Raw genomic sequence first — 26,104 nt, 5'->3', positions numbered from 1 at the left:
AAGCCCAAACCTCTCTTGATTTACGAGAAGGTGAAAATAAACACTCTCTCCAAAACTAAGTGCCACCTAGCTTAGCTTTGTGTAACTCCGAAATGAATGGCAATATAAACTCTGTCCTTGGCAGGACCCCACTGTTTACTGCAGAAAAATAGCAGGTCAAATTTGGAGAAGAGTGGTTCAGTGGTTTTTTTTAGATGTGAAGGATTTAAAAGGTCATATTTGAGTTAATGCTGGGAAAAGGTAAATTTAGCTTTTTAGTGGGCTCATATGAAGGCCTTTAAGTACCATAGTGGTATCCGTTTGTTCATAGTAGTGGGGAAAGAGTTATAGCAAATTGAAAGTTTGTTTTCTTGATATGTTTTCTGAGTTTCTAATTAACAAATTTCAATTTAAACACAAAACACTCTGAGAGTGACTTGTGAGTCTCCCAGAGCATTTCTTTCTTTATTTATTGTCGCTATCAATAAGGTTTTTTTCGAGTGCCTAGTGTACAGAGCACTGTACTAAGGGCTTGGGAGCATCCTGCTAAAAATGTGATCCTTGCTCTCAAGGAGCTGACAGTTTCATTCCACTAGATATCTCCTCAAAGTCTATAGCATCAAAGAAGGAAGTTCTATGCGGTCATCGCTTGATTTTTAAAAGTGGTATTCATTCAATTAGTCATTTATTGAGTACTTACTGTGTGCAGAGCAGTGTACTAAAATGCTTGGGAGGGTACAGTCTGCCAGTAAACAGACACGTTCTCTGTCCACACCAAGCTTACAGTTTAGATTTACAGAATTCTTTGGGGAATACAGAGTGAGCCAAAATCCCAAATGTCTTGTGGCTGTAATTCTGAAGTTTGAAATGGTGGGATTTTAAAAATAGGTTGTCAAAATCTGCTGTAATTTAGTACTCACTAACTTTCTTGATGCTGATCTTCTTTAGAGAGTGGAAGTGACTGGTAGATAAGGTTTGAAAACCGAGTAATAGATTTACTAAGTGCTCAAAGATAGGAAACTTCGAGGTCTTTCGGAGGGTACGGCAACTTCACGGCCTCTGTGAGAGGTATTAGAAGATGAGATAAAGTTCTGTCCAGCTGAGGAGGATCCCTTAAAGAATCGTCCTTTGAAGGTACCCATTGTCACCCCCACAAACCATCACTGGTTGGTGGAGGAAGGGGGAGCTGGGGAGAGAGCATGTCTTAGAACTCACCTCCCACTTGGCTCAAGACCTTAAATATGGGGAAAATAGTAGAGATGTTTCAAGGGAAGACACGGTGCGGGGAGAGAGGGAAGGAGGACAGGGAGAGGGGCTCCATGGTCTCTTCTTCACCCTAAAGGCAGGAGTGCTTCTCAGGCCACAAGTCCCTTGGGACTAGGGAGAGCACAGAAGGTCTGTCTGGCTCTCCATCCCCCTCCTTCCTTATTCTGCACAACGACCCTTACGTAAAAATAAGATGACGCATCTCAACGCGTCTCTCGGTTTTAATTCGTAGGTTGATAGTGTACCCACCTCCACCTACGAAAGGCGGACTGGGCGTCACTAACGAAGATCTGGAATGTCTAGAAGATGGAGAATTTCTCAATGATGTGATCATCGACTTCTATCTTAAGTAAGTCGACGTTAAGCCTGCGTTGCTGAATTAATCAAATTTCTCCCCCTTTGGGATGAAACCTTTGGTACCTTTTGTTCCTCCTAAAGGGCCTTCCATCGTCAGCATTTTTTTTTCTAGCTAGCTAAAGCGTCGGTTGAGGTGGGCTCAGGTTCATTCTCCACACCTCCCCGGGTTCTAATCCCGGTTCCGCCACATGTCTGCTGTGTGACCTTGGGTAAGTCACTTCACTTCCCTGAGCTGCAGTTCGCTCATCTGTTCAAATGGGGATTAAAGAGTGTGAGCCCCATGTGGGACAGGGACTGTGTCCAACCTGATCGACTTGTATCTACCCCAGTGCTTAGAATGATGCTTGGCATGTAGTAGGCGCTTAACAAATATTTGAGAAGCAATGTGGCTTGCCTTAGTGGAAGGAGCTTCGTCAAGACATGGGTTCCAATCCTGGCTTCACCACCTGTCTGCTGTGTGACTTTGGGCAAGCCACTTAACTTCTCTGGGCCTCAGCTACCTCCTCTGTAAAATGGGGATTAAAACTGTGAGTTCCACATGGGACCACTTGATTACTCTGGAATCTTTTCAGGTTCCCCAAGCACTTTACAAATTTAGATTCTAAGCAGCAAAATAACAGTTGCCTTGGAAATGGAAAAACAGCAGCTCCTCTGAAACATATAGAGACTTTAATAACAGCAATCACAATAATTATGGCACTTAATAATCATAATGGTAATAATAATGATGGTATTTGTTAAGCGCTTACTATGTGCCAGGCACCGTTCTAAGCACTGACAATGGGGTAAAGCAGAATACCAGTGAAGGAAGATGTGAATGCCCAGAGGACCAAAATTATAAATGGTAGAAGGAAGAACAGTAGAGCAGGAAGTAGTACAGATGTATCAGGATGTAATAGCTGAGTGACTAAATACTTATATAAATCAAAATATACATGTGTACCTAAGTGCCGGGGTAGGAATAAAACATCTCTGAAGGTGATATTTGGTTGATGCATATTGGCGCTGTTATAAATTAATCTAGATAGGCTTCTTGGAGGAAGAGGAGGGTTTTTGGTTTTTTTTAAGGAGATGTTTTGAATATGGGGAGGGGTGTGATCTGGTGGGTTTTGGTTAAGAGGGAACTCCAGGCTGGGCGAACAGTATGAATTGAGTGAGGGGTTGTGTTCTCGACTCTCCATCTCTCCACTCATCAGAAACCTCCAATTGCTCCTCAGATCCTGTGTGGATAATCTATCCAGTACCTTGCAGTTTAGGCTCAAGGGAGGAGAAGCTGGAGGAAGGGAGGCCAGTGTGGAGGCTAATACAATAGGCTAACCATGATCATTGGAAAGGTTAGGTGAGATTTATTTGACATTCAGAACCATTTTTTCTCTCAAGGTATTTTATTTATAATCCCCTAATCCTAGTAGCATCCCTCGGTAGTTTGATTTCTGGAAAATTATCCCCAGAGAAAATATTTCTTTTGGAAAAATGTAATGGTTGAGCATTATTGCTGAATCTTATGGGCAGATTAGTTCTCAATTTGAAATCTTCCCTTTATTGTTTGATTCATTTACTACATGCCTTAAAGGAAGCTGAATTCATTTTAATTTTTTTTTCCAGAAAAAACCCCCAAAATTGAATTTTCATAAATTTCAAGTATAGCTAATGTCTGATGAAGATGTACTGTTATGGTAGTCCGGACATTGAGATGAAAGCATAAATGTGCTTCATGTTAAGGCTGAAATGTTTTGAGGAAAGGCACGACAATAGGAATGAAATAATTTTGATTTTAGGCAGATCTGACCGGAATCCAGGGTTCACTATGTAGCTTTCTTTATCATTAGGCTATAAATGGTCTTGAAGGCGGTGTTAAAATGAGTGAATTGCAGCTTTTATATTGTTAGTTTAGTTTTGTTTGAAAGGCAATGAAATGACAACTGAAGTCAAAAACAGATGTGGTGTGTACAGCTGTCAGAATCCAGGTACATAACTAATATCGTTTAGTGGGAAAAAGGGTAGACTTCCAGATGTTCAGTGATCTCTGTTGGCTTGCTTCTTTGCAGATACCTCCTGTTGGAGAAAGCTCCAGAAAAACTTGTTGAACGATGCCACATTTTTAGCAGCTTCTTCTACAAATGCCTGACTAGACAGGAAAAGAGTTCAACGGTAGAAAATTTGCAGCTTTCGTAAGTCCTTCTTTACTTGATCACAAAAAGCAATTTATGACACCCAAGTTTTCTATTCGCAGTTAAAGTTTTAGCCCCAGGTTGACCTACAGTGGGGGTATATTTAAAGATTTCCAAAGGATTTAAGGATCAGCCTTGATTTTGTCGATTAGGTTTCTGAATAGATTCTCTCATCCATTCCTTCAGCGGTATTTGAGTACCTCCTAATAATAATGATGGCGATATTGAAGAAGTGCATACTGTGTTCTAAGCTCTGTGATCAGCGCTAGAGCAGATATAATCAAATTGGACACTTCCCCCCACAGGATGCTAGTTGGCAAAAGTGGGGGAAAACAGCTATTTTGCCCCCAGTTTGCAAGTGAGGAATCTGAGGCCCAGAAAGGTTAAGTGAGGAGAAGGTGAAATAGAGTGATAGCTGGATGGTGCAGTAAGGTCCCTTGGAGTTGTTTTTTTCTTTGTTTTTTTTTAGGACAAGGGAGATGTGGACATATTTGAAGGCAGCAAAGAAGCCATCAGAAAGAAAAAGGTTAAAGATGGCCCTCACCTGCTCTCCCTGTTCCATGAACATGCAGTGGGGAGATGGCTAGTCAGGACTTGGGATAAAACTAAGGGACAGACTGTCTCTGGGGGGTGTCACCATCCTCTCCAGCAGGCATTTGCTTCAGAAGCCATAGTCGAATGACTCCCATTTTTCTGAAAGAAACTTCCAGACCAAAAGCTCCTTGCGGGCAATGAACGTCTAGCAACTCCATGGTCTTATTCGCCCCCAAGTGCCTAGCACAGTGCTCGACACGCAGCCAGTGTTCAGTAAATATCACTGAGTGATTGATTCACTATTTCCTAAGAGAGGGGAAGGGTTTCAAAATATAAGCATGCATCTTATGCCTCAGAAATAATTTGGGTGTTCCAGGTGGTTGAAAAAGATCTGAGGAAATGGGGAAGTTTGAAAACCAGTCTAGATGCTCGGTAAATGCAGTGTGCTTTTCTGAAAGAACAAATCAGTAGTTTGTCCCATTGGGCACAGGTGAAAGAGAGTTATTTCTCAGCACTTTTTTTTAGAAACTTTAACTTCTGTTGGTATCAGATTGTACCTGAAACTGTTCTTTTGTATCCACAGATTGGCACAAAGAAGACATAAAAGAGTAAGAACGTGGACACGTCACATAAACATCTTTAATAAAGATTATATCTTTGTACCTGTGAATGAGGAGTAAGTCGGACCGATTAGTTCAATTTTTTTTTTAGGGGAGGAGGAAGATGACGTCAGAGCGAACTGAAGTTTGGCACATCTGTTGAGCAGGAACAGGTCATGGCCGTTTAGCTTTCTTATTCCACGAGGGCCGGTGACTGTGTTTCAGTTAATCACCCCACTGCCCACCGTGCATTGAAATCTCTCTTGGACTTGTCAGATTTTGAAGTAGAGATGATGAACTCATCTAGATCTTCCCAGGATTTTCTTTCTCTTTGACGCTATTTGCTATTGTTGGAGCATATGCATTAATGATATTGGCGGAAGAGTTTGAATTGGAGCAAGGGTAGAATCCTAAGTGGGTAACCTTAGCTCTGCGCTCAGCAGGTACATACCATCTGACTACAGACACAGGTCTTCTAACTCCCAGGCTGGTCACTAAGCCACACTGCTGGGCAGGATGTTCCCAAATCAGTGGGATTTATTGAACCCCTACTGTGTGTAGAGCAGAGTACTAACTGCTTGGGCGAGTACAATATAATAGGGTCGGTAGACACGTTCCCCGTCCACAACGAGCTCACATTCTAGTGGACTATCCCGCTGCTACCTCACTGGCCACTGAGCAGCCAATATCCCGAGCCATGTACGTGTCCAAGACATTTGTTTAAGCATCCAACAATCAGCAGGACATGCGCCTGAGTTGTTTTTCCATGAGGGATGAGTTGTTACTCTTGTTATTATTATACATAAGTGATTACTACATGCCAAGTGCTGCATTAAACACCGATGAAGTTGCAAGGAAATCAGGATGATGGTATGTGCTAAGCCATTCACTCCTCCCCAGCATGCATCGTCAGGCAGCAGCCTCTGCCACCGAATATTTCCCCCGTTCCATTTTTATGCCGCGGTCGAGTTCCGCACTCACTTCAGCCGGGAAAAACTCATTTCTGATCAGCAGAGTTAAGACCGGAATTTGTTTTGTCTCTTCCCTCCGACAGGTCTCATTGGTATCTGGCAGTCATTTGCTTTCCGTGGCTAGAAGAAGCCGTGTTTGAAGAGTGTCCAAAGCAGCCATCCCAGCAACTTCAACAAGACTGCCTCAAAATAGGTGACCCAGTTAGCATAGACAGAGTTCTTATCTATAATCATGGGGACATCATTAAAGCAGATTGGCTTCAGAGAGTAAATGGCAAGTTAAAAAATAATAATCAATAAGAAAAGGGAGAGTTTGATGGGAGGTAAGCACGTCTGACTGACTGAAAAGAAAATCTAGTCTAGAAGTGCTGTTGACGTTCTGTGTTTTTTTAATTACAGTACCCTATATATAGAAACGCTTTGGCGATCACCATCTACAGACTGTTGACGCTCTCAGTAACGCAGATCAGTCGGTCGTATTTTTTGAGCGCTTACTGTGGGTAGACCACTGTACGAACTGCTTGGGAGAGTACAGCGTAACAGAGTTGGTAGTCATGTTCCTTGCCCACAGTGAGCTTTCAGTCTAGAGAGTGAGACAGACATTAATAAGAATGGGGTAAAAGAGTGCCCCCAGACCCAGCGGATCTGATTCATCATTATTTGAGTGTTATTTTTTAATTTTGTGTCTCAAGTTGGTCTTTACATAATCCAACGATATAGCCGTTACCTCGGTAGTAGTAGCAGTAATAGCAATTTTATTTATCGAGCCCTCATTAGATGCAGTGTACGGTACTGAGCATTTGAAAGAATATTAGAAGCACGAAATCCGTTCCCAGCCCTCAGGAAGCTCACACTTTAAAAGGGGAGGCATAAAAATATATATAATTATCATTATTAAACAACTGCCTTCATTAAAAAAAAAAAAACATAGAGTGGCTGGTCTGCTGTAGGCCTATTCCAATACAATTAGCAGCAACGGTTTTCCAACATACTTCGGGTTTTTGAAAGACTGATTGTTGATGTCCCCTTTTAAAACCATCATTGTCTCCACTGCAGTAATTCACCCCTGCTGTCATACACAATGGATATCTTTTTCTAACCTATTTACTTTACACTGGCCTCCCGGCCTTTAACCTCTCAGTTTCTTATACTCTCCTTGTCTGGAGTATCTTTCCACAACATTTTTTGGCATTATTCTCCTCACTTCTTAAAACCCTCCCCAGGTTACCCATTCTCGGCCATATCGAGCAGAAATTTACCCTCCTTGTCTGCTCTCTTCATCCATTACACTCTGGCTCATGCTCTTTGCTCCTCCTAAGCAAATCTTCTCATCATCCTTCCTCCATATGTTCCTTGATTCATTCTCCTCTTTTCCAAATCGTCTCAACCAAGCAGACACCCTTAAGCACTTCTCCGTATATAGATCTGCATTCATTTTCATTTACTCATCTACTTATCTTTCCAAACCCTTGCTGTCAGTAGTTGCAGCCTTGTTCCCACTATTAAAGAATAATTAGTTTCTGCCTGTGTGTCTCATCAGTGTGTAAGCTCCTTGAGGGCAAGGGAGAGTGTGTTTTTGACTTTCATCCTACCTTCCCAAACCCCTACTAGTGCAATGCATGCAATCAATGCTCGGGGGATACTGTTGATCGACTTTTTTAAAAATATACAAATATTTGGCCGTCCGTTCAAGCAACACATTATAGAGTGGCAACCTTCATATTTAATGTTGACCTGTCTATAGTAGCCGCTGAAGTTTTGTAGCCCAGGTTTGGAGTTCCAACCTCTTTGTCGGTTTCGAGGCACAATTTCAGACCACATTTAATTCATTTCTTCTAGTGATATATATACATGATATATTTCTGAATGTATATTTTAATGGTATTCGTTTAGAGTTGTAAAAAGTCTAGTGGTGGTTTCCTTATTTCCCAGATCACACCCATTGTTCGACTTCACAACTGTCCACGGACTCAGAGGACACCCAGGTAAATGCCTCTTTCTACCACCTCGGGTAGAGAAGCTTAGGTGGACAAAGGGAAATGTTACGGCGACTAGTGATCGTGGATCCTAGTTGCCATTTGCACATTCTGATTGCTGGATGAGACCACTGTGACCCAAGGATCTTCCTTCATGCATGCTCTTAGGCCTTTGACATCATTCTGCAAGTTGTATCTATATAATGTACCTTTTTTAAAACGTGGTATTTAAGTGCTTATTGTGTGCCAGGCACTGCAGCAAGCAGTTGGGTAGATGCATACCAATTGGGTTGGACAGATGAGGTAACTGAGGCACTCAATGGTATTTGTTTAGTGCTTATTATGTGCCAGGCACTGTACTAAGCACTGGGGAGATACAAGCCTATCAGGTTGGGCACAATCCCTCTCCAAAATGGGGTTCAGTCTTAATCCTCACTGTACATATGAGGTAACTCTGGCCCAGAGAAGTTAAAGAACTTGCCCAAGGTCACAAAGCAGACAGTGCAGTAGTTTCTTACTCAGCTGGAAAAGCTAGTCACCTCAAAATATAGGCAACTATCACCCACTTCATCAGGAGCTTCTATTATTTCTCATATTTGATTGAACTTTTAGCTATTTTCTAATAGATGATTATTAATGGATTAGATTAGCTTTGGCCAAATATTTATAAAAATAAATCTGTAACGTTTTTCAGAGCACAATGAAGAATAAATCTGAAGCCAAAACACACTGTAAAAGGTACGTATGTGGTTTCGGTAATGCGAACAGTTTCATTTTAAGACTGAGATACACAGTCTAATTAATGGTTTTCTTTTTTTTCCCCAAAGGCCGTGCATTCTTATATTGGATTCTTTGAAAGCAAGTTCAGTACAGAATACTGTTCATATTTTGAGGGAGTGAGTAAATATTTTTTCTGTTGTCCAATTGTTTTTAGACAAAATTCTGAATGCCGAAAACTTCATTACGACCTGGTGTTAAAATCATGTCAGGCATCTTGTGAGGATGAGAATGGCAACTTAATATTGTTGATTGCAAATACCTAGGGGCTACACTTAATGAGCAAAAAGAGAAATTGAAATCATTGTGGGAGGGGAGCGTGTCTCCCAGGTCGGTTATCTTGTGCTCTCCCAAGCATCAGTATAGTGCTCTGCACGAAGTAAGCGTGCATTAAATAGTATTGATTGACTGATACCTGAATACAGTCAGTTCTGATAACATTTTCCTGTCGAATCCACTTTAAGGTGCACCGTTGATCAGAAGCGCGGTAGACCGTATGCGCTTTGGCCGCAACTGCCTACATGCCCAACTCTGACTTAATTATAAGTAATAATAATAATGATGATGTTTGTTAAGCACTTACTATGTGTCCAGCACTGTTCTAAGTGCTGGGGTAGTTAATCAGGTTGGACACGGGCCCTAACCTCATGGGGTTCACTGTCTATGTAGGGAGGGGGCAATGGGTATTGAATCTTCATTTTACAGATGAGAAAACTGTGGCTCAGAGAAGTTAAGTGACTTGCCCAAAGTCACACAGCAGGCAAGTGCCGGAGCCGGGATTAGACTTCTCCAGACAGATGCCTGTTATTGAATTAAAGTTCTCTCATTTCTTCCACAGTGTTCTATCCAAAACATATTGCGAAAACACATGTTATAGGAGAACTGTCTGCACCCGAACTTTATTCAGAGGCAGGAGATGTGTGACTGAAGGCAATCAGGTTTCCTCTTACAACCAACCCCCTCCACATGGTCCAGACCCTGGTGGAAAGAAGGCCGAATCTAGGACTGGAGAAACAGAGAGGCCTAGTGGAAAGAGCACGGGCATGGGAGGCAGAGGTTCTGGGTTTTTATCCCGACTCCACCAAGTGCCTGCTGAGTGATCTGGGCCAAATCGCTTAACTTCTCTGTGCCTTTGTTATCTCATCTGCAAAATGTTCTCCCTGTTCACTGTCCTATTGAGACTGTGAGCTCCATCTTGGATAGGGACTGAGTCCTCCCTGATTATCAGGCATCTATCCGAGCACTTAGCAAATAGCGCTTGGCAAATAGCGAGCGCTCAACAACTGCTGTAATTGTTGTAATTATTAAAGGAGAGGACTCTTGGGTTCCATTTATCGCTCCACAGTGAAGTGCAATGAAAAACTGGGGTTTATTATTCCCACTCTTGTATAATAACTTCAAATCTGCGCCCCTGGATTCCCTGGAAACTAGTCTTGAAGTTTCCTCTAAAATACTAAAGATGTCTTCTTTGAAAGGGCTCCTCCTAGAGAAGATTAGTGCGTGACACAGAATACGCAGGACAGAGCAGCACAGCTTCTTCAGGATTGGTTTCTTTGGACTTTTTAAAGGAGAAAATAAATTCCAAAACCAATGCTGTTCTTGCTCTGGGCTGTAAAAAAAAAAAAAAAAAAAAAAGGGATTAATTCTTCTCTCCTTTTGGTTTCAGATACTTGGAAGTAGAATGGGAAGTGAAATGGAAAACGCATCGTGAATTCAACAAAAGCACCATGGTGGACTTCTGCCCAAAAGTTCCTAAACAAGATAACAGCAGCGACTGTGGACTGTATCTCCTCCAGTATGTCGAAAGCTTCTTCAAGGTATTAGAAAATGAAAAGCTGGGTTCTTTTTCCTGTTCGTTTTGTTTTTCCCTATAGTCCGGTAACCCGGCTTGGAGCTGCAGTGAAGCCAGGCATTTCTTTCAGCACAGCTTTCCCAGCAGTTTCTCCGACTGTAGGCAGCCCATCGAATTTGCTAACCTCTTTCCCGAGGAAGCCATTTAGTCAAGTTACAAAGCGGATCTGGGCCCAGGTCTTGAGGGTTGAGGCCGTTCTCCCTCTCATGTCCACTGTAAGCCAGTTGATTCATTTGATCGTGTTTATTGAGAGCTTACCGTGTACTAATTTTGCACCTGCGTGGTTGTCCCCAGCGCCCAAAATGGCAGCAGCGTGGGTGGGTTTGTGTGTGTGGAGACAGCCGCCCGCGTGTGGTCTTGCCCCCGGCCCCCACAGAGGTGAGCCAGACTCGCTCACTCCATCAGTCGGTGCCCTTATCGTGCGCAGAGCACTGTTCCGACCCAGTGGGAGAGTACAGTCCCACGGGCTTGGTAGACATGTTCCCCGCCCACAAGGAGCTGACTGTCTAGACTAACCTTGAGCCCCACAGGAGGCCCGGGAGCTTCCGTGGGCTGGCTCAAGAGCCGGGTTACAGTTACAGCTGAAATTTTAAACTTAGAAAGTGCTAAAAATGATCTTGCTGAACCCACTTCTTCCCGATGAAACCAGGCATCTTGGAAAGCGTCGGCAGCAGAGCCTCTGGGTAGATTTCTGCCTCAGACCTCCCCTGCTCCTTCCCCGTGAGACTTTCTGCATCACCCAGGGGCGCCAAGCTCAATGTCAAGGAGAACTTTAGTCCCCAGGAGAATTGGTCACAGGGAGTTATTTTTATTTTTTTAATGGGATTTGTTAGATGCTATACTGTGTGCCAGGCACGGTGCTAAGCGCTGGGAAGATGTAAGCTAATCAGGTTGGAAGTGTCCGAATCCCCCATGGGGCTCTCAGTCTTAATCCCCATTTTACAGATGAGGGAACTGAGGCCCAGAGAAGTGAACCCGAAGTCACACGGCAGGCACGTGGCGGAGCCAGGATTAGGACCCAGGTCCGTGGTCTTTCCACCAGGGCATACCGCTTCCCTAAAACAGATTTCCAAAGATGGGCCGATTGGACGGTACAGGAAGTCGCCTCAGATGCAACTTATTTGTCCGTTTTCTACAGCCCCTTTTACATGTTTACTTCTCCCTCTCGGCAGATCATCTGTCCTCCTTACCTTTCTCTCACTGATAATGGTGGGCCTAGCTGAAGGTTTTTATAAAAAAATCGAAGTGGTTTTGAAGAGCAACTCGGTCACCTGCCTCCTTTCCTGTCCTTAGGATCCTGTTGTTAATTTCGAGCTGCCAATGCACTTGGAGAGATGGTTTCCTCGTCAGGTGGTCAGGAACAAGCGGGAAGAGATTCGGGAGCTGATCCTGAAGCTTCGTTTCCAGCAACAGAAGGGTAGCGGAAGCTAATTCGTCTCCCCTGGCAGACACGGCACAGATGTTGTGGAACGGGATTACCGGAAAGCCGCTTACCGGCACTTGGGTTACCTGGCGGGCTAGGAAGAAAACTCCCCGTAGCCGTTTTGTAAATTTGGGCCAAATTAGCCAACCTGTCCATGACTCATTATTCAAACTGTTTGACTTGAGTGGCAAAACTGTAGATAGACCATGTAAGTATGTAATTTAAAACGGACTACGAACTTGACGTCCGAGCAACCCACCGGTAGAGGGAATGTGACAAGGTTTTCCGAGGCGACGGAAGAAGGCGCTCCGATCCCGTCCGCGATTCCGAGAGCGGAGTCCGAGCCGTGGGAAGAGAGTCGCTCCCGCGGGGCCCACAGCGATGTCGGTCCCGTTTGCCGACGGGTGGTCACCCCGTATCGTCGTCCCGTTCTTCCAGTATGAATACTGTGTATTTCGAGTCCGTGGGCTGGCCCCAGGTTCCCCACCGTCCCACAGTTCGGGCCACCTGGGGATACGTCCCGCGCTATTTGCTGATTTATCCCAGCATCCGTAAACCCCCCACCCCTATCCTTCCGTCCAGTTGCGCCGGGTAAGTCAGGTCCCTCTCTGGCCCCTTCCCGCCATGCCCTCCCTCCCTCTCTCCCTCTGTTCCCAGTAGCTTTCCTGTCCCTCGGCCACTCCTCACACCCCAGACTTGCCCCCTCCCACTCTAGATTTGTCCCCTCTCCCCTCACTCTTGCTTTTTATTTTAAAGTAACTCACCAGCAGCTGGGGCTATGAGCCCACTGTCGCCTTCCCTCCCTTCCTCCCTTTCCTCAGCTGTACCACCACCACCTCAGCCCGGCCAGAGCCATGGAGAAAGGAACACGTCGGGGCCTGGTTGGAGAGGGGCACCTCAGATCCCTCCCAGGCTGCTCTTAGTGTCGGTGAGCCCCCTGCATATCTACCCCCCTACACACATACCTTGCCCCTTGTAGCCCCACTTCCAACCCCTGGCCAAAGCTGAGGGAATCGGGGGAAAAATCGGGCCAGGGCCAGAGAAAGTTGTGGGGTGGGGGACGGGCAGGGGGCTGCATTTCTCTCTGGAGCTGCCGTCGTCACGGCTGAGCCCCCTTTCCCCCGATCTCTCCAGCACCCCCTTCCCACTCGCCACCCTACCTCTACTCTCCTTCCCGCTGTAGCCATCTCTCTGCCCCGGCCAAAGGTCCCGGGATGGACCAGGATGGGAGAGATGAGGTCCCGTTCCCCTCTCATGCTGCCCCCGCTACGCTTAGTTGAAAAAGAGAAAATGAAAATAGTGAAGCGTGGGAGATGGTGGAGGGACCGGGGGAGAGAAGAGAGAGGGTTCTGAGCTCAGAGTGGAGGGAGGAGGTGTCAGAAAAATCAGCGGAGACAGGAGACGGTGGGGACGGGGAACGGATAGATGCAGGGGAAGGGCCAGGGAGGGATTTACAGGGCGACTTCCACGTCCCCCTGGGATTTGACCATCACATCGGGCCGCTTCTGGAACGGAAACATGGCTGTGGTATAAGGCCCTAGTCAAGGTCCCTGACCCGGTCGTATCATGTGATTCGGCTGTTGTTGGAAGCCCCCAGAATGCCTTATGAGGCATTTACTCCTGGACAGTAGGAAAGAGGGAATCGTGATGGAAGGTGAGCTGTGGGGCCCATTGATCCTCTTCACCACGTCAGCGTTTTGAGTGGCAAGAGGTATCCTCACCCTGCTCCTAGTCGGGGTTTTCCGTTTCCATTCAGCACAAGAAGGGTGCAGAAGTTCATACATTTTTCAGTAGGTGAAGCAGGGAAGAAAGCTGAAATAAATGGAGTTACCTCTTTCCCACCTTCCCCCCTCCCACACTTCCCAACACCATAATTTTATTTTTCCTTACCGATTTGCAAAACCAAAGTCTGGAATTTTTGGAACGACCTTCTTTGGCTTACTAGTCCTTTCTCTGTCTCTCTCTCTCTTTCTCTCCCTCCCCCACACACCCCCATATATATGTTCATTCATATTCATGCACATCAGTGAGTTCACACTGCTCATACCCATGTGTATGTATAAAATGTAGAAGGTACCATTGATCTTAGTTGCTTTAAAAAACCCCAGTGAATTACACACGTTTGGTTCTTGGCCTGTAGGAATCCAACATGTAATTTTCAGTCCGTCTCTCCTCTATTTATTTGTAAATGTAGAGTAAATGTACAGTGGCACATTTTTCACTTGGCGTCATCCGGCAGAAGATATTCAGGCAAATTTTATACTGATCTATCCTGGGATATTGCTGGGATTATGTGGATTAAGGATTGCTGAACCATTTCCATTCAGTGCACTTTATGAAAATGGATATCTGGGCATGTTTGGAGGACACAGCTCTGTTCTCCTCTGGGATTCCAAATATACTTTTGGGAAAGAGTGCTCTTTTAATCGCTCACTTTAGAATTATTTTGCAGTGTGGTTTTACTTAATGACGATATTGATTAAAGCACTTAAGACGTGCCAAGCACTGTGCTAAACGGAGTTGAGGCGAGGTGCTCCGCTTGGTCACAGTTCCTGTCCCAAAGAGGGCTCGCAGTCTAAAGATAAAACCAAGGGCCAACCGCTAGATTTCAAAGAAATGTGAGTTGAGCGCCATTTTAAAGCTCTAATCAAATCTAGCCTTTTCGCTATTTGATCCTTTTTATATCTTTGTATGTGAAATATTTTTGTCTCTGAATTGTGAATTCAGTAATTATCACAAATCTCAGTTGAATGGAAAAATGCTTCTTGAAAAAGACTCGCTCTATTTGGATACAGCAGCTGAAAGGTTGAAACCGCTTGTGCTCTTCAAACTTCATTATTTGTCCACTCTCAGAGTTACAACTCTCATTTTTTTTTCCCCGAAAACTGTTTCATAAGATCTTTCTTCCAAAATGCTGGGGGAATGAGTGTGTTTTAAGAGTAAATGTAGTCGTTATTAAACATCTTTCCAAAATTTATAAATTGGATTGTTTTTTGTTTTTCCCCAAAGGTTGAAATTCTCTGTTGGGAAGTGGTATGCAACTGTCGTATTTCAAGGGGGGCTTTAAAGGGAGCCAACCAGGGAGTGATTTAGTCTCCTGTTGCAGATTGAGTATCTGGTTCATTTTGGGATCAGAAGGATTTTTTAGCAGGCCTTAAATTGCAGGGATCAGATGAGAACTCTGGTCCATCAGTGCTTTCTTTTAAATTCCTAGGACACTGGGAAATATCCCTCAGTCAACATGAAGGGGAGAATCCCAGTTCCAACCAAGGGGGCCATACTTCTCATTTGGAGCACAAGGGTTCAAAATCAGGTTGGAGCTTGGAGGAGGTGAGGGATGAACAGGAGGGGAAATTTGGGGAGAGGAGGAAAGAAAGAAGAGGAGGAAAGGGAAAAAGAGAGGTGGGGAAGGGAGGGGCAGATAAAGCATTTGAAGATACATCTCTTGTGTTGTAATGAATTTTTTTTACCCAGGTTCTCAATCCCCAAATCTCCTATGAGGACTGAAGCTCATTTTTGTTTTCGACGGGAGACTCCATCGTAATCTGCAAGCTCCCAAGCACCTAGGACAGTGCTTTATACCCGGTAGGTATCCGGTGATTTAACTTCTCTTCTGCTGTATTCCCGTCTCCTTCTCCTGTCTCACATCAGATTGTGGAGCTAAGCTGGAAGCCGATTCCACCACTGGGTCTGCGATACCTCTTCTCTGCCAATCAATCAATCGATAAATGGTATTGATTGAGTGCTTACCATATGCAGAGCACTGGAGCTTGGGAGAGTACAGTATAACAGAGTTGATAGACACGCTCCCTGCCCACAGCCATTTTACAGACCAGAGGGAGAGGCAGGCATTAATATCAAGAAATGAATAGCGGCTATGTATATAAGTGCCGAGGGAGGGATGAATGAAAGGTGCAGACTCAATTGCAAGGGTGACGCAGGAGGGAGAGGGTGAAGAGGAAATGAGGGCTCAGTCAGGGAAGACCTCTTGGAGGAGATAGGCTTTTAATAAAATTTTGAAGGTTGGGGAGAGAACTAATCAGGCTGGACAGAGTCCACGTCCCACATGGGGCTCACAGACTTAATCCCCATTTCACAAGAGCACGGGCTCGGGAGTCGGAGGTCGGGGTTTCTCACCCCGGCTCCGCCGCCTGTCAGCTGTGCGGCTTTAGGCAAGTCGCTTCACTTCTCTGGGCCTCGGTTACCTCATCTGTAAAACGGGGATTGAGACTGTGAGCACCACATGGGACAACCCGATTACTCTACCCCAGCGTTTAGGACAGTGTTTGGCACATAGTAAGCGCTTAACAAATGCCATTATCATTATTATGTGCCAGACACTGTACTAACTACTGGGCTAGATACAAGATAATTGTGTTGGACACAGTCCCTGTTTCACATGGGACTAACCGCATTTTACAGATGAGGTAACTGAGGCTCGGAGAAGTGAAGTGATTCGCTCAAGGCCACACGGCAGACAAGTGGCAGAGCCGGGAATAGAATTTAGGTCCCCTGACTCCAAAGCCTTTGCTCTTTCCACTAGGCCACACTGCTTCAAGGCGGCTAACCAGTCATAATCAAGGGTATCGGTTGAGCGCCGACAGAGTACAATACAACAGAGTCGGTAGACGCGGCCCTTGCCCACCACGAACTTACAGTCTAAACGGGGAGGCGGACATTAATACAAACAAATCGATTCCAGATAAGGAAGTGAGCGCCGTGGGGCTGAGGATGGGGGTTAACTCTGACGACGGAGTCTCCCGTCGAAGGAACGACGAGCCTCGGCCTGGAGACGTCGGGTCCGAGGACCAAGGTGTCAGTGGTTGGTGCGGGGCCGGGGACGCTCTGTCGTCCTACAGCGGAGCCGGGGGGGCGGTGTGCGGTGTTGGGGCCCCGGGGGGTGGGCCAAATTGCAAAGTCCACATGTGGTCTTTGTCCACGTTAGCCTCACGCAGGCTGACGGGCGACTCGAGGCCTAGTCTCCCGGTTCCCACAGGGATAAGGGGGGCTAGCCACCTGGGATTATTTGTTGTTTGTTGTGGTTCTTCCTAAATGCCTTTTTTAAGGGCATTTAAGCAATTACTATATGCCAGGCATTGTATTAAGCTCCGGGGTGGAGTATTAAGGTCACATTTGTCTCCAAGAGGCCTTCCCCAATCAAGCCCTCTTTTCCCCAGCTCCTTCTTCCTTCTGCATTGTCGATACAGCAGCATGGCTCAGTGGAAAGAGCCCAGGCTTGGGAGTCAGAGGTCGTGGGTTCTGATACCGACTCCACCCCTGGTCAGCTGTGTGACCTTGGGCAAGTCACTTAACTTCTCTGTGCCTCAGTTATCTCATCTGTCAAATGGGGATGAAGAATGTGAGCCCTATGTGGGCCAACCTGATTACCTTGTATCTACCCCAGCACTTAGAACAGTGCTTGGCATGTAGTAAGCACTTAACAAATGCCAACATTATTATTAACTGTGACCTTTGGACATTGAGTATTTGCTCTAACCCCGCAGCACTTAAGTACATATCTTTAAATTAAATTATACATTATAAATTATAAAGACCTTATTTCAGTGCTCTGCACATAATATAATAATGATGGTGTTTGTTAAGTGCTTACTATGCACCAGACACTGGGGTGGATACAAGATAATCGGGTTGGACACAGTCCCTGTCCACACAGGGCTCACAGTCTTAATCCCCATTTTACAGATGAGATAACTGAGGCACAGAGAAGTGAGATGACTTGCCCAAGGTCATATAGCAGACACGTGACGGAACTGGCATTAGAACCCATGACCTTCTGACTCTCAGGCCCCTGCTCGGGCCACTCTGCCATGTTGCTTCCCTGAGCAGCAAATAGAAAATGCTCAATAAATACCATTGATTTATTGATTGATACAAGGTAATCAGTTTGGACACAGTCCCTGTCCCACATAGGGCTCACAATCCCCATTTTAGAGATGAGGTGACTGAGGCACACGGACATGAAGCCCAAGGTCACACGGCAGACACGTGGTGGAGTCAGGATCGGAACCCAGCTCCTTCCGACTCCCAGACCCGTGCTGTATCCACTAGGTCATGCTGCTTTTCGATGTGCCAAGCACTGTTCTAAGCACTGGAGTAGATAGAAGTTAATCAGTTTGAACACAGTCCCTGTCCCATATGGGGCTCGCCGTCTCTGTAGGAGTGAATAGGATTTAAGCCCCATTTTACAGATGAGGTAACTGAGGCACAGAGAAGTGCAGTGACTCACCCGAGGTCATTCAGCGGACATGTGGCGGAGTCGGGATTAGAACCCAGGACCTCAGATTCCCAGGCTAGTGCTCTTTCCCCTAGGCCACCCTGCTTCTCGGGCTCCTTAGTGTCCGCTTGCACGTTTGAAAACCCGAGTGCGTCTTGGAAAGACGGATCGAAGAAAGGCCCCGAGCAGAGGTATTCGAAAGGGCAGGCGGGACAGTGAGTTGGTCAAGTTGGGCCAGCGCAGTTGGAAAGGGCTGAAGACCCGGTGGTTAATTTCACGGGCGTTGTTCTCGTCTGGCTGGAGAGCCTGTTAGCTGCATGATGAACGTTATTAAAGAGCTTAGCGGGCCAGATTAAAGCCAAAAAAAAAAAAGTAGACTCTTCGCCCCATCTGCTAACTAAAGAAGCGTCTCTTTCTCTGTCTCTCCCTCCCTCTCTGCCCCTTGTAAGCAGGAGACTATTGACAAGGAAATCACCCTGGGGGACATTTTGGTTTTAGCGAATCTGTGCTGGTCTTGCCGCAACCGGCGTCCTTCGGCATTGGCTGGGGTTTCTAATATCTGGCTCTTTAAGGACGGGCCATCCCTGCATGGTGGTCAGCTTCAGAAGCTGCCCAAGGACTGCTTTCACCACCCCTCTCTTACCTCGGCGGTTGGCGCTGACGAGTATGTCCCTTCTTCCTTGGAAGACCTCGCTGGGGATTTTGATATTTGTGTTCCTGGAAAGGCACCTCCCGACACTGACAGGTAATGTCGTCCGCCCTTCCTTCCATCCCTCCTTCCTTGCTCTCACCCTTCTCCTCTTGATCCCGGAGGCCCGAGGGCATCTCTTCCAGTCATTTCGATCGAAATTAACCAAAAGAGCCATGAACACGGGACAAACGTAGAATACCGGTCCATGACATTCTGTTCCTCGTGACCATTTTTTTCCCCTCGATGGAATACTGCCTTTGGTTTACTTTCATTAGGAATTCATCGACACCCACCGCGGGCGCCCTCCTCACCGGGCTTTTCTTTTTTTTCATCCAAGGGTTGGGTCATGTGCCTTCCGGACTGGCTATTCTAGCTCAGAGACTGTAACTTGGGACTGGGTTTGAAAGTGGAAAAATTTTTTTTTTTTTTAATAAATGTGGTTATCGTTGTTATTTCATCGGAAGGAACAGTGCCCTTTTGGAGCTCTGGGTAGAGAAAAATCGCCAGCAGCCAGGTATTTCTTCATGATTATGGAAAGCTGAGCCGTCTTGTAGAAGAAAGAATTTGTATTTCGAATTTGTCTTTTTAATTGGGTAATTGAAAGGAGTTCAAGTGGTCATTCCTCTGACAGATGAACCAAGCTTCTGCCTTAAAGTCTGTTGGAGAAGCCATTTTCTCCTAGAATTTATTTTTCAAGAAAATGGATTTGAATGATAATGATTGTGGCATTGTTAAGCGTCTACTATGTACCAAGCACTATACCGAGCACTGGGGTGGATACGAGATAACCAGATTGGATATAGTCGTCTCCTACGAAACTTAAAGCTCGCAAGTCGGAGGGAGAAGAGCTATTGAATCCCCATTTTACACTGAGGAAACTGAGGCCGCAGAGAAGTGAGGTGGCTTGTCTGAGGTCACAGAGCGGGCGAGCGGCAGAGCTGGGGTTACCGTCCCATAAAGTTCAGGTTTATCTGTGAAAAGATCCAAGAAGTTTTTTTCTGAGATCAGTACCAACTTTGTGACAAAATTCTTGCTGATATTGAGTGAGTGAAACTTTGACATATTCAAGCTAAATCAGAATTGGCTCCAATATAGGTAAACCATCCAGGGAACCTAGATGAAACCTAGAAGATTGTAGGGAAGGACATCAGAGGGATATCACTGGGGTGATGTCTTCCAAAGTCTGGTTATGTTATGAAGGATTTCTGTCACTATCCCCCTCAGGAAACAAAGAATCTGATTACTCCACCGGTTACTGCCCCAGTGCAGGCCCAAGCTGAATTAGGAAATCTTTTTTTAAAAAAATGATATTTAAGGGCTCACTATGTATCGAGCACAGTTCTAAGCACTTAAAACAAGTTCATCGGGGGGTCCCGCAAGGCACTCAAGTTGGAGGAGGAACAGATGTTTAATCTCCATTTTACAGTTGAGGAAACAGAGTCACAGAGAAGTAAAATGACTTGTCCAAGGACACACGTCGGACTGGGATTAGAACCCAACTCCCCTGGCTTTACAACAAATAATAATAATAATGTTGATCTTTGTTAAGCACTTACTATGTGCAGAGCACTGTTCTAAGCGCTGGGGTAGATACAGAGTCATCAGGTTGTCCCACGTGAGGCTCACAGTCTTCATCCCCATTTTACAGATGAGGTAACTGAGGCCCAGAGAAGTTAAGTGACTTGCCCACAGTCACACAGCTGACAAGTGACAGAGCCGGGATTCTAACCCATGACCTCTGACTCCCAAGCCCGTGCTCTTTCCACTGAGCCGCGCTGCTTCCCTAACCATGGGGTAGGTGTTTTCTTTAACTGTGCTCCTAGTTAAATGCCGAAAAAGTGTTAGGTCCTTCTTTCTTCCCCTTCTTGCTACTTCCACTTGGAGCTTGGGCGAGAGTCAATAGCCCCAAATAGATTTGGAATCAATTCAGCCCAGTGGGGCACAATCACTGAAACACGCCCCTCCCCATAAACTTCCTTTCCCCTGGATTGCAGTCGAACTCGAGACTGCAGTCGTGGTGCAGTCTGTGAGGCTGTCCCTTAGCGGCACGGCTTGGCGTAGTGGATAGAGCAGGGGCCTGGGAATCACAGGTCATGGGTTCTAATCCTACCTCTGCCACTTGTCTGCTGTGTGACCTTGGTCAAGTCCTTCACTTCTCTGGGCCTCAGTGACCTCATCTGTAAAGTGGGGATTGAGACTATGCGCCCCAGGTGGGACAGGGACTGTGTCCCACCTCTAGACTGCGAGCTCGTTACGGGCAGGGACTGTCATGGTTTACTGTTGTATTGTGCTTTCCCGAGCGCTTAATCCAGTGCTCTGCACACAGTATGCGCCTAATAGATACGATGGAATAAATGAATGAACCCGATTTGCTTGTATCCACCCTGGTGCTTTGTCGAATGGCTGGTACATAGTAAGAACTTAACGAGTGCCGCGATTATTATTAGCGGCCTCGCCCCCGCGGCAGAAAGGCTTGCATGCGACGTTTGCTTTGTAGCCCCAGCCTACCTTGCCGCGGACAAGACCCGGGCACCCGGCACCCCATCGCCGCCCGTCGGCCCGGGCCGGGCCTCCACCACCCTTCCTCGGCCGGCCGGGGAGGAGCAGCCTCTGGATTTCCGAGAAGCCGGGACACGCCCGTTGCCTCGGAGGAAGAGGTCTGCCCCGTTGCCTCTTGGAGTCAGAATTTGCCCCGGGGAGAGCGTCCCAAAGGCCACCGCCAACCACTTAAACTATTTCAAAGTCCGAGGTAAGTGAGCGTCATCGAGGGCCGGACAGGAGGCTCCAGAGCCTCATCTCCGCCTTCCACCTCAGCTAGCCAAGATGGCGACTGTGGGGAAAGGAGAACTCACCCCGGTATCGTATGCAGGGTGGAGAACTCCTGTCATACTCCCTCTTGGAATTGATTTGGAAACCGTGTGGCCTAGTGGATGGAGCATGGGCTTGCGGGTCCTTGTGCTAGTGATTTCACTTCTCTATGCCTCAGTTTCCTCATCTTTAAAATGGGCATAAAAACCGAGAGGCCCACGGGGAACATTGACTTGATTAGTTTGTATCTACCCTAGCGCTTAGAACAATGTCTGGTACATAGTATGCACTGAACAAATGCCATTTCAAAAAAACCCAACTTCATGAGAACAGTATTTCATTAATCTTCCTTTAGGGATGGATGGTTCTTTAAAATAAAGAAGTTTTGCTGATGAGTCATCACATTCTGAATGGCCAGCCCATTTTGAAAATGATTAGAGAAGCAGCGTGGCTTAGTGGAAAGAGCACAGGTTTGGGAGTCATGGGTTCTAATTCTGGCTCCTCCACTTGTCAGCTATGTGACTTTGGGCAAGTCACTTCACTTCTCTGGGCCTCAGTTATCTCATCTGTAAAATGGGGATGAAGACTGTGAGCCCCGCGAGGAACAACCTGATCACCTCGTATCCCCCCCCAGCACTTAGAACAGTGCTTTGCACATAGCAAGTGCTTAACAAATACCAACATTATTATTATTATTACTAAGGCCATACGTATCAGTCCCCCACAACGCTATGCTGAAGGAATCGATCGGTCTCACTAGCTGGCAAATTCCCAACTTCCCGGACTCTCTGGTCTGGGAATAGCAGGACTGGCTCAGCCGTGCTACGTATCTACAAGGAAGCCTCATTGCGTTCCATTAAAAGTCAATCGATCATATTTATTGAGCGCTTACTGTGGGCAAAGCGCTGTACTTAAATGCTTTGGAGAGTACAGTCTAACAGAGTTGGTAGACATGTTCCCTGCCCACAACAAGCTTCTAGAGAAGTGCGTATTGTTTATTTTTCTCCCGCAAATATAAAAGTCCAATCCAGAAACTGTGCTCTGTGGAGTCTAAATTTCTCCCAGGTGAGCACATTTCATTCTTTTTCCAATGGCCTTGACCAAATTTTTGAGACGTGGTCATTGGTTTTTCCCTCCCACGCACTGAATACGGTGCTCTGCATGGTGCTCAATGTGTACCACTGTTCGATTGGTGATGTTCTTATATGTGGAAGGTGGGTGGGAGGAGGGATGTGAGAGAGAGAAAGAGAGAGGATGGATTGGACTAGACAGACAATTTGGGAGTAATTCAGCCCGGAATGAAATGGAATTGGGAATTAACTTGATAATTTCCTCAATTCTCTGCTTCACTCTGGCTGTAAAGACTTGGCCTGTGGTTGGAGGAAATTGAATGTTAGCAGATTGAGCTTTTGGACAAGGTCCCAGAATTGGCTGGCGGGGACTGCAGGAGGAGGCAAGAGAAGGATGGAGTGACAGATTGCCAAGAGACTCAAACTGATTGGCCTCAACATTGCTTTCATATTCCTTTTCATTTGGAGAGTGGAGGTGTGGCCAGAGGGGGCAATCATCAGACATCAGGGTGCCCTCCTCTGAAGAAGGAAAGAGAGGATGAGACACACACAGAGAGAATGAGGTTGAGAGAGACAGAGAATGAAAATGAGATTGAGAGACAGAGATTGAGATTTTAGGACTAGGATGGAAGTCAGGGGGGTTACGGGAGATTCCAGCAGCAGACATCTCCTTTAGCTACACACCGCTCCGGGCCCGCCGTTAAGATAAATGGTCTGTGATCACCCTTTGGGTTTCTTTGGGTTGAAATAGTTTTGAGTTTGTTGACGGTCCCTGTCCAAACTCTCATCATTCTCAAAATTCCATTTCAATCCCAGAAACAAAAACTGGAATCATAGATCTCAGTTCAGATGTTGGCTGGAGCTTCCAGGGGCCTGTGAAGGTACTGTTGATCTGAATCAAAGCAGTGTGCCCTTTAGACTCTAAGCTCTTTCTAGACTTTAAGCTCGTCCTGGGCAAAGAATGTGTCTACCAACTCTGTTGTACTCTCCCCGGTGCTTAGTACAGAGCTCTGCTCCCAGTAAGCCCTCAATAAATGCGATTGATCGATCTTTTAGAATCCTCCTCCTCCTCCCCTTGACCTGTGCCGGCTCTAGAGGAAAAGCAGGAATGGGGAATCTTTACCCTTTGGTAATCTCTCCCCCACCCGATCCCCTAATTTCCTGCTTTCCAGTGTGCCAGGAAGCTGTCTGGGAAGCCTTTAAGATCTTTTGGGACCGACTTCCGGAACGCGAAGAGTATTGGACCTGGATGAAGCTGTGCGAGGACGGGAATACGAGCGTCTTCGAAATAGGCAGCAACTTCAGTCGGTCGGAGGAGCACCAGAACCTCATTATGAAGGTAAGTGAGAAGCAGTCGTATTTATTGAGAGCTTACTGTGTACTGAGCACTGTACGACATATTTGGGAGAGTACAGTGTATCAAACTGTCTTGGCTTGGCAACTTGGAATTCGTTCCCGAGGGAGAACCGGGACCATAAACAAGCCGCTTAAGTATTGTATCTCAGTCTTTCCATCCATCATATGGCTACCACAGATCAGCTGGCTACTTAGTGACGGCATCGCTACTTGGCAAGAAGTTCTTCGGTTGCCTTGCCGGGAGTACTACCAACTATTTCAGGTCAGCGTAACAACAGACGTGTCCGTCCACACCTTTTACAAGTCCGACCTGTCGAACTGAGCCCTGGCCCGGGCTACCCGAATAGCACATACACATGAGGTCGTGGTTCCTGGAAGCCCAGAATTAACCCGTCATCTTTAGAAGGCTTTCGGGGCTTCTGAATCGGAAGGCAACCTCACACAGGGTACAGTAAGAGGCAACACTCGGGTGTATATTTTTAGGAATAGAGCTGTTTACAAGAAAGACCAATTAGTTAATCCAATTTCCAAGTCGTGGTTTCCCAGCAGCGAGCTCACAGTTTCCGAGATGATGTTATCCCTTATTTTGATTTTCAGCTCCTAGACCTAACGCTTACAGCCTGGTACACGTTTCTATACTCAAAACAAACACCCTCGGCAAACTAATGTGGAATGAGGGCTTTGTGGCACATAAACCTTGTCTTGTTAAAAAAACAACAAGAAAAAAAAACAGATTTAAGACCCCATTGGTGATGATATCCCAGGAAGGGTTATCTTGGGTGCATCTTGCCATGAGAGGATTAGAGGATCATCTGACTGCCTCCTGCTGAGATTTAAGCCGAAAGCCAATCAAGTAGAATTAACCCCCCTCAACCAAATGAGAAATGGATTACCTCTATTCCTTCTGTTTTTTTAAATTTGTATTTATTTGTCAGGCTTTAGATCTTGCCATTTTTGCTTTAGAAGCCTCAGCATCGGCACAGTAAGTCTAAAATCAAGGAAACTATTAAAAGCAACTGGAAGCATCTGTGGGCAGGGAAAGGGTATATCAACTGTCACATTGTACTCTCCCAAGCAAATAGTACGGTGCTTAGTGATTCAGTCCCTGTTCTCCCTTCTACTTAGTCTGTGAGCCCCATGTAGGATTGAATATCTGTGAATATCTTGTATTTTACCCCAGCACTTAGTGTAGTTCTAGGAACACGATGAGTGCTCCACAAATACCACAATTACTATTATCATTATTGTCATCTCTAGGAGTTGGGTTGTTGCTTTAATTACTGTGAAAATGGCCAACCTTTATTTCATTCTTTTCTTCCTTTCTTGTTCCACAGAAACTCTCTTCCCCAAAGGAAACCTCAAGCAGGTGAGTGATCATTTTCCCCCGGTTTACCCCATGCAACAGAAACACACCTTCCAATCTGGCTCCTTGGCCCGTGCTAATTGCCGCCTTCTCTTCTCCCACCAGCTCCTGCAGTGGTTGGGCCTGTGGGTGAGTTCCGCTGGTTTTTGTTCTTTTTAATGTTTTCCTCAGCTCAAAACTTCCCCCGTTCCCGGCCTGCCGCTCCCATCGCTGTCGATCTGAGCAACACTCTGTGCTCTCCAGCGTGGACTTCGATTCCCCACTCCTTCGACCGAGCACTTAGATGGAAGCTTCCCTGGGTGGTGACCTTGGTCAAGTCACTTCACTTCTCGGTGCCTGTTACCTCAGCTGTAAAATGGAGATTGAGACCGTGAGCCCCATGTGGGACGGGGACTGTGTCCGACCCAATTTGTTTGTACCCACCCCAGTGCTTAGTAGAGTGCTTGGCACATAGTAAGTGCTTAATAAATGCCATCATTACTATTGTTTTTGGGAGCTTGTACTAGGTGCTTGGTTTGGTCTAAGTGCTAAATAAAGGAAGAGATGATAGCACCCACTTATCAATCAATCAGTCGTATTTATTGAGCGTTTACTGTGTGCAGAGCACTGTACTATCTTCCCTGTGAGTCTGTGGCCAGGGCAAACAAGCTCCCTTTTTTAATGGTATTTAAGTGCT

At 46.1% G+C, this 26,104-nt stretch overlaps 2 protein-coding genes across 3 annotated transcripts in view; both read left to right on the top strand.

Annotated features, from left to right (window-relative positions):
* The window catches only part of SENP7 (SUMO specific peptidase 7), a 59,879-nt gene extending 44,997 nt beyond the window's left edge, over positions 1-14,882 (top strand). For both annotated transcript variants that reach the window (XM_039914473.1, XM_007657336.3), the window contains 9 exons: positions 1,478-1,594; positions 3,651-3,773; positions 4,891-4,983; positions 5,961-6,070; positions 7,810-7,862; positions 8,548-8,591; positions 8,681-8,749; positions 10,297-10,447; positions 11,776-14,882. In XM_039914473.1, the coding sequence (XP_039770407.1) occupies positions 1,478-1,594; positions 3,651-3,773; positions 4,891-4,983; positions 5,961-6,070; positions 7,810-7,862; positions 8,548-8,591; positions 8,681-8,749; positions 10,297-10,447; positions 11,776-11,913 (898 nt within the window). In that variant the 3' untranslated portion in view covers positions 11,914-14,882. The remainder of the gene's footprint in view (positions 1-1,477; positions 1,595-3,650; positions 3,774-4,890; positions 4,984-5,960; positions 6,071-7,809; positions 7,863-8,547; positions 8,592-8,680; positions 8,750-10,296; positions 10,448-11,775) is intronic.
* Positions 14,883-18,806: 3,924 nt separating this feature from the next.
* The window catches only part of IMPG2 (interphotoreceptor matrix proteoglycan 2), a 46,475-nt gene continuing 39,177 nt past the window's right edge, over positions 18,807-26,104 (top strand). The window contains exons 1-5 of the mRNA XM_039914439.1: positions 18,807-18,885; positions 20,056-20,082; positions 21,329-21,580; positions 23,882-24,048; positions 25,400-25,431. Of these exons, the coding sequence (XP_039770373.1) occupies positions 18,807-18,885; positions 20,056-20,082; positions 21,329-21,580; positions 23,882-24,048; positions 25,400-25,431 (557 nt within the window). The remainder of the gene's footprint in view (positions 18,886-20,055; positions 20,083-21,328; positions 21,581-23,881; positions 24,049-25,399; positions 25,432-26,104) is intronic.

The sequence above is a fragment of the Ornithorhynchus anatinus genome, chromosome 17 (genome assembly GCF_004115215.2).
Source record: "Ornithorhynchus anatinus isolate Pmale09 chromosome 17, mOrnAna1.pri.v4, whole genome shotgun sequence".
In the NCBI taxonomy this organism is placed as follows: Eukaryota; Metazoa; Chordata; class Mammalia; order Monotremata; family Ornithorhynchidae; genus Ornithorhynchus; species Ornithorhynchus anatinus.
The sequence above is the reverse complement of the archived record's forward strand: the minus strand, read 5'-3'. Positions and strand labels throughout refer to the sequence as shown.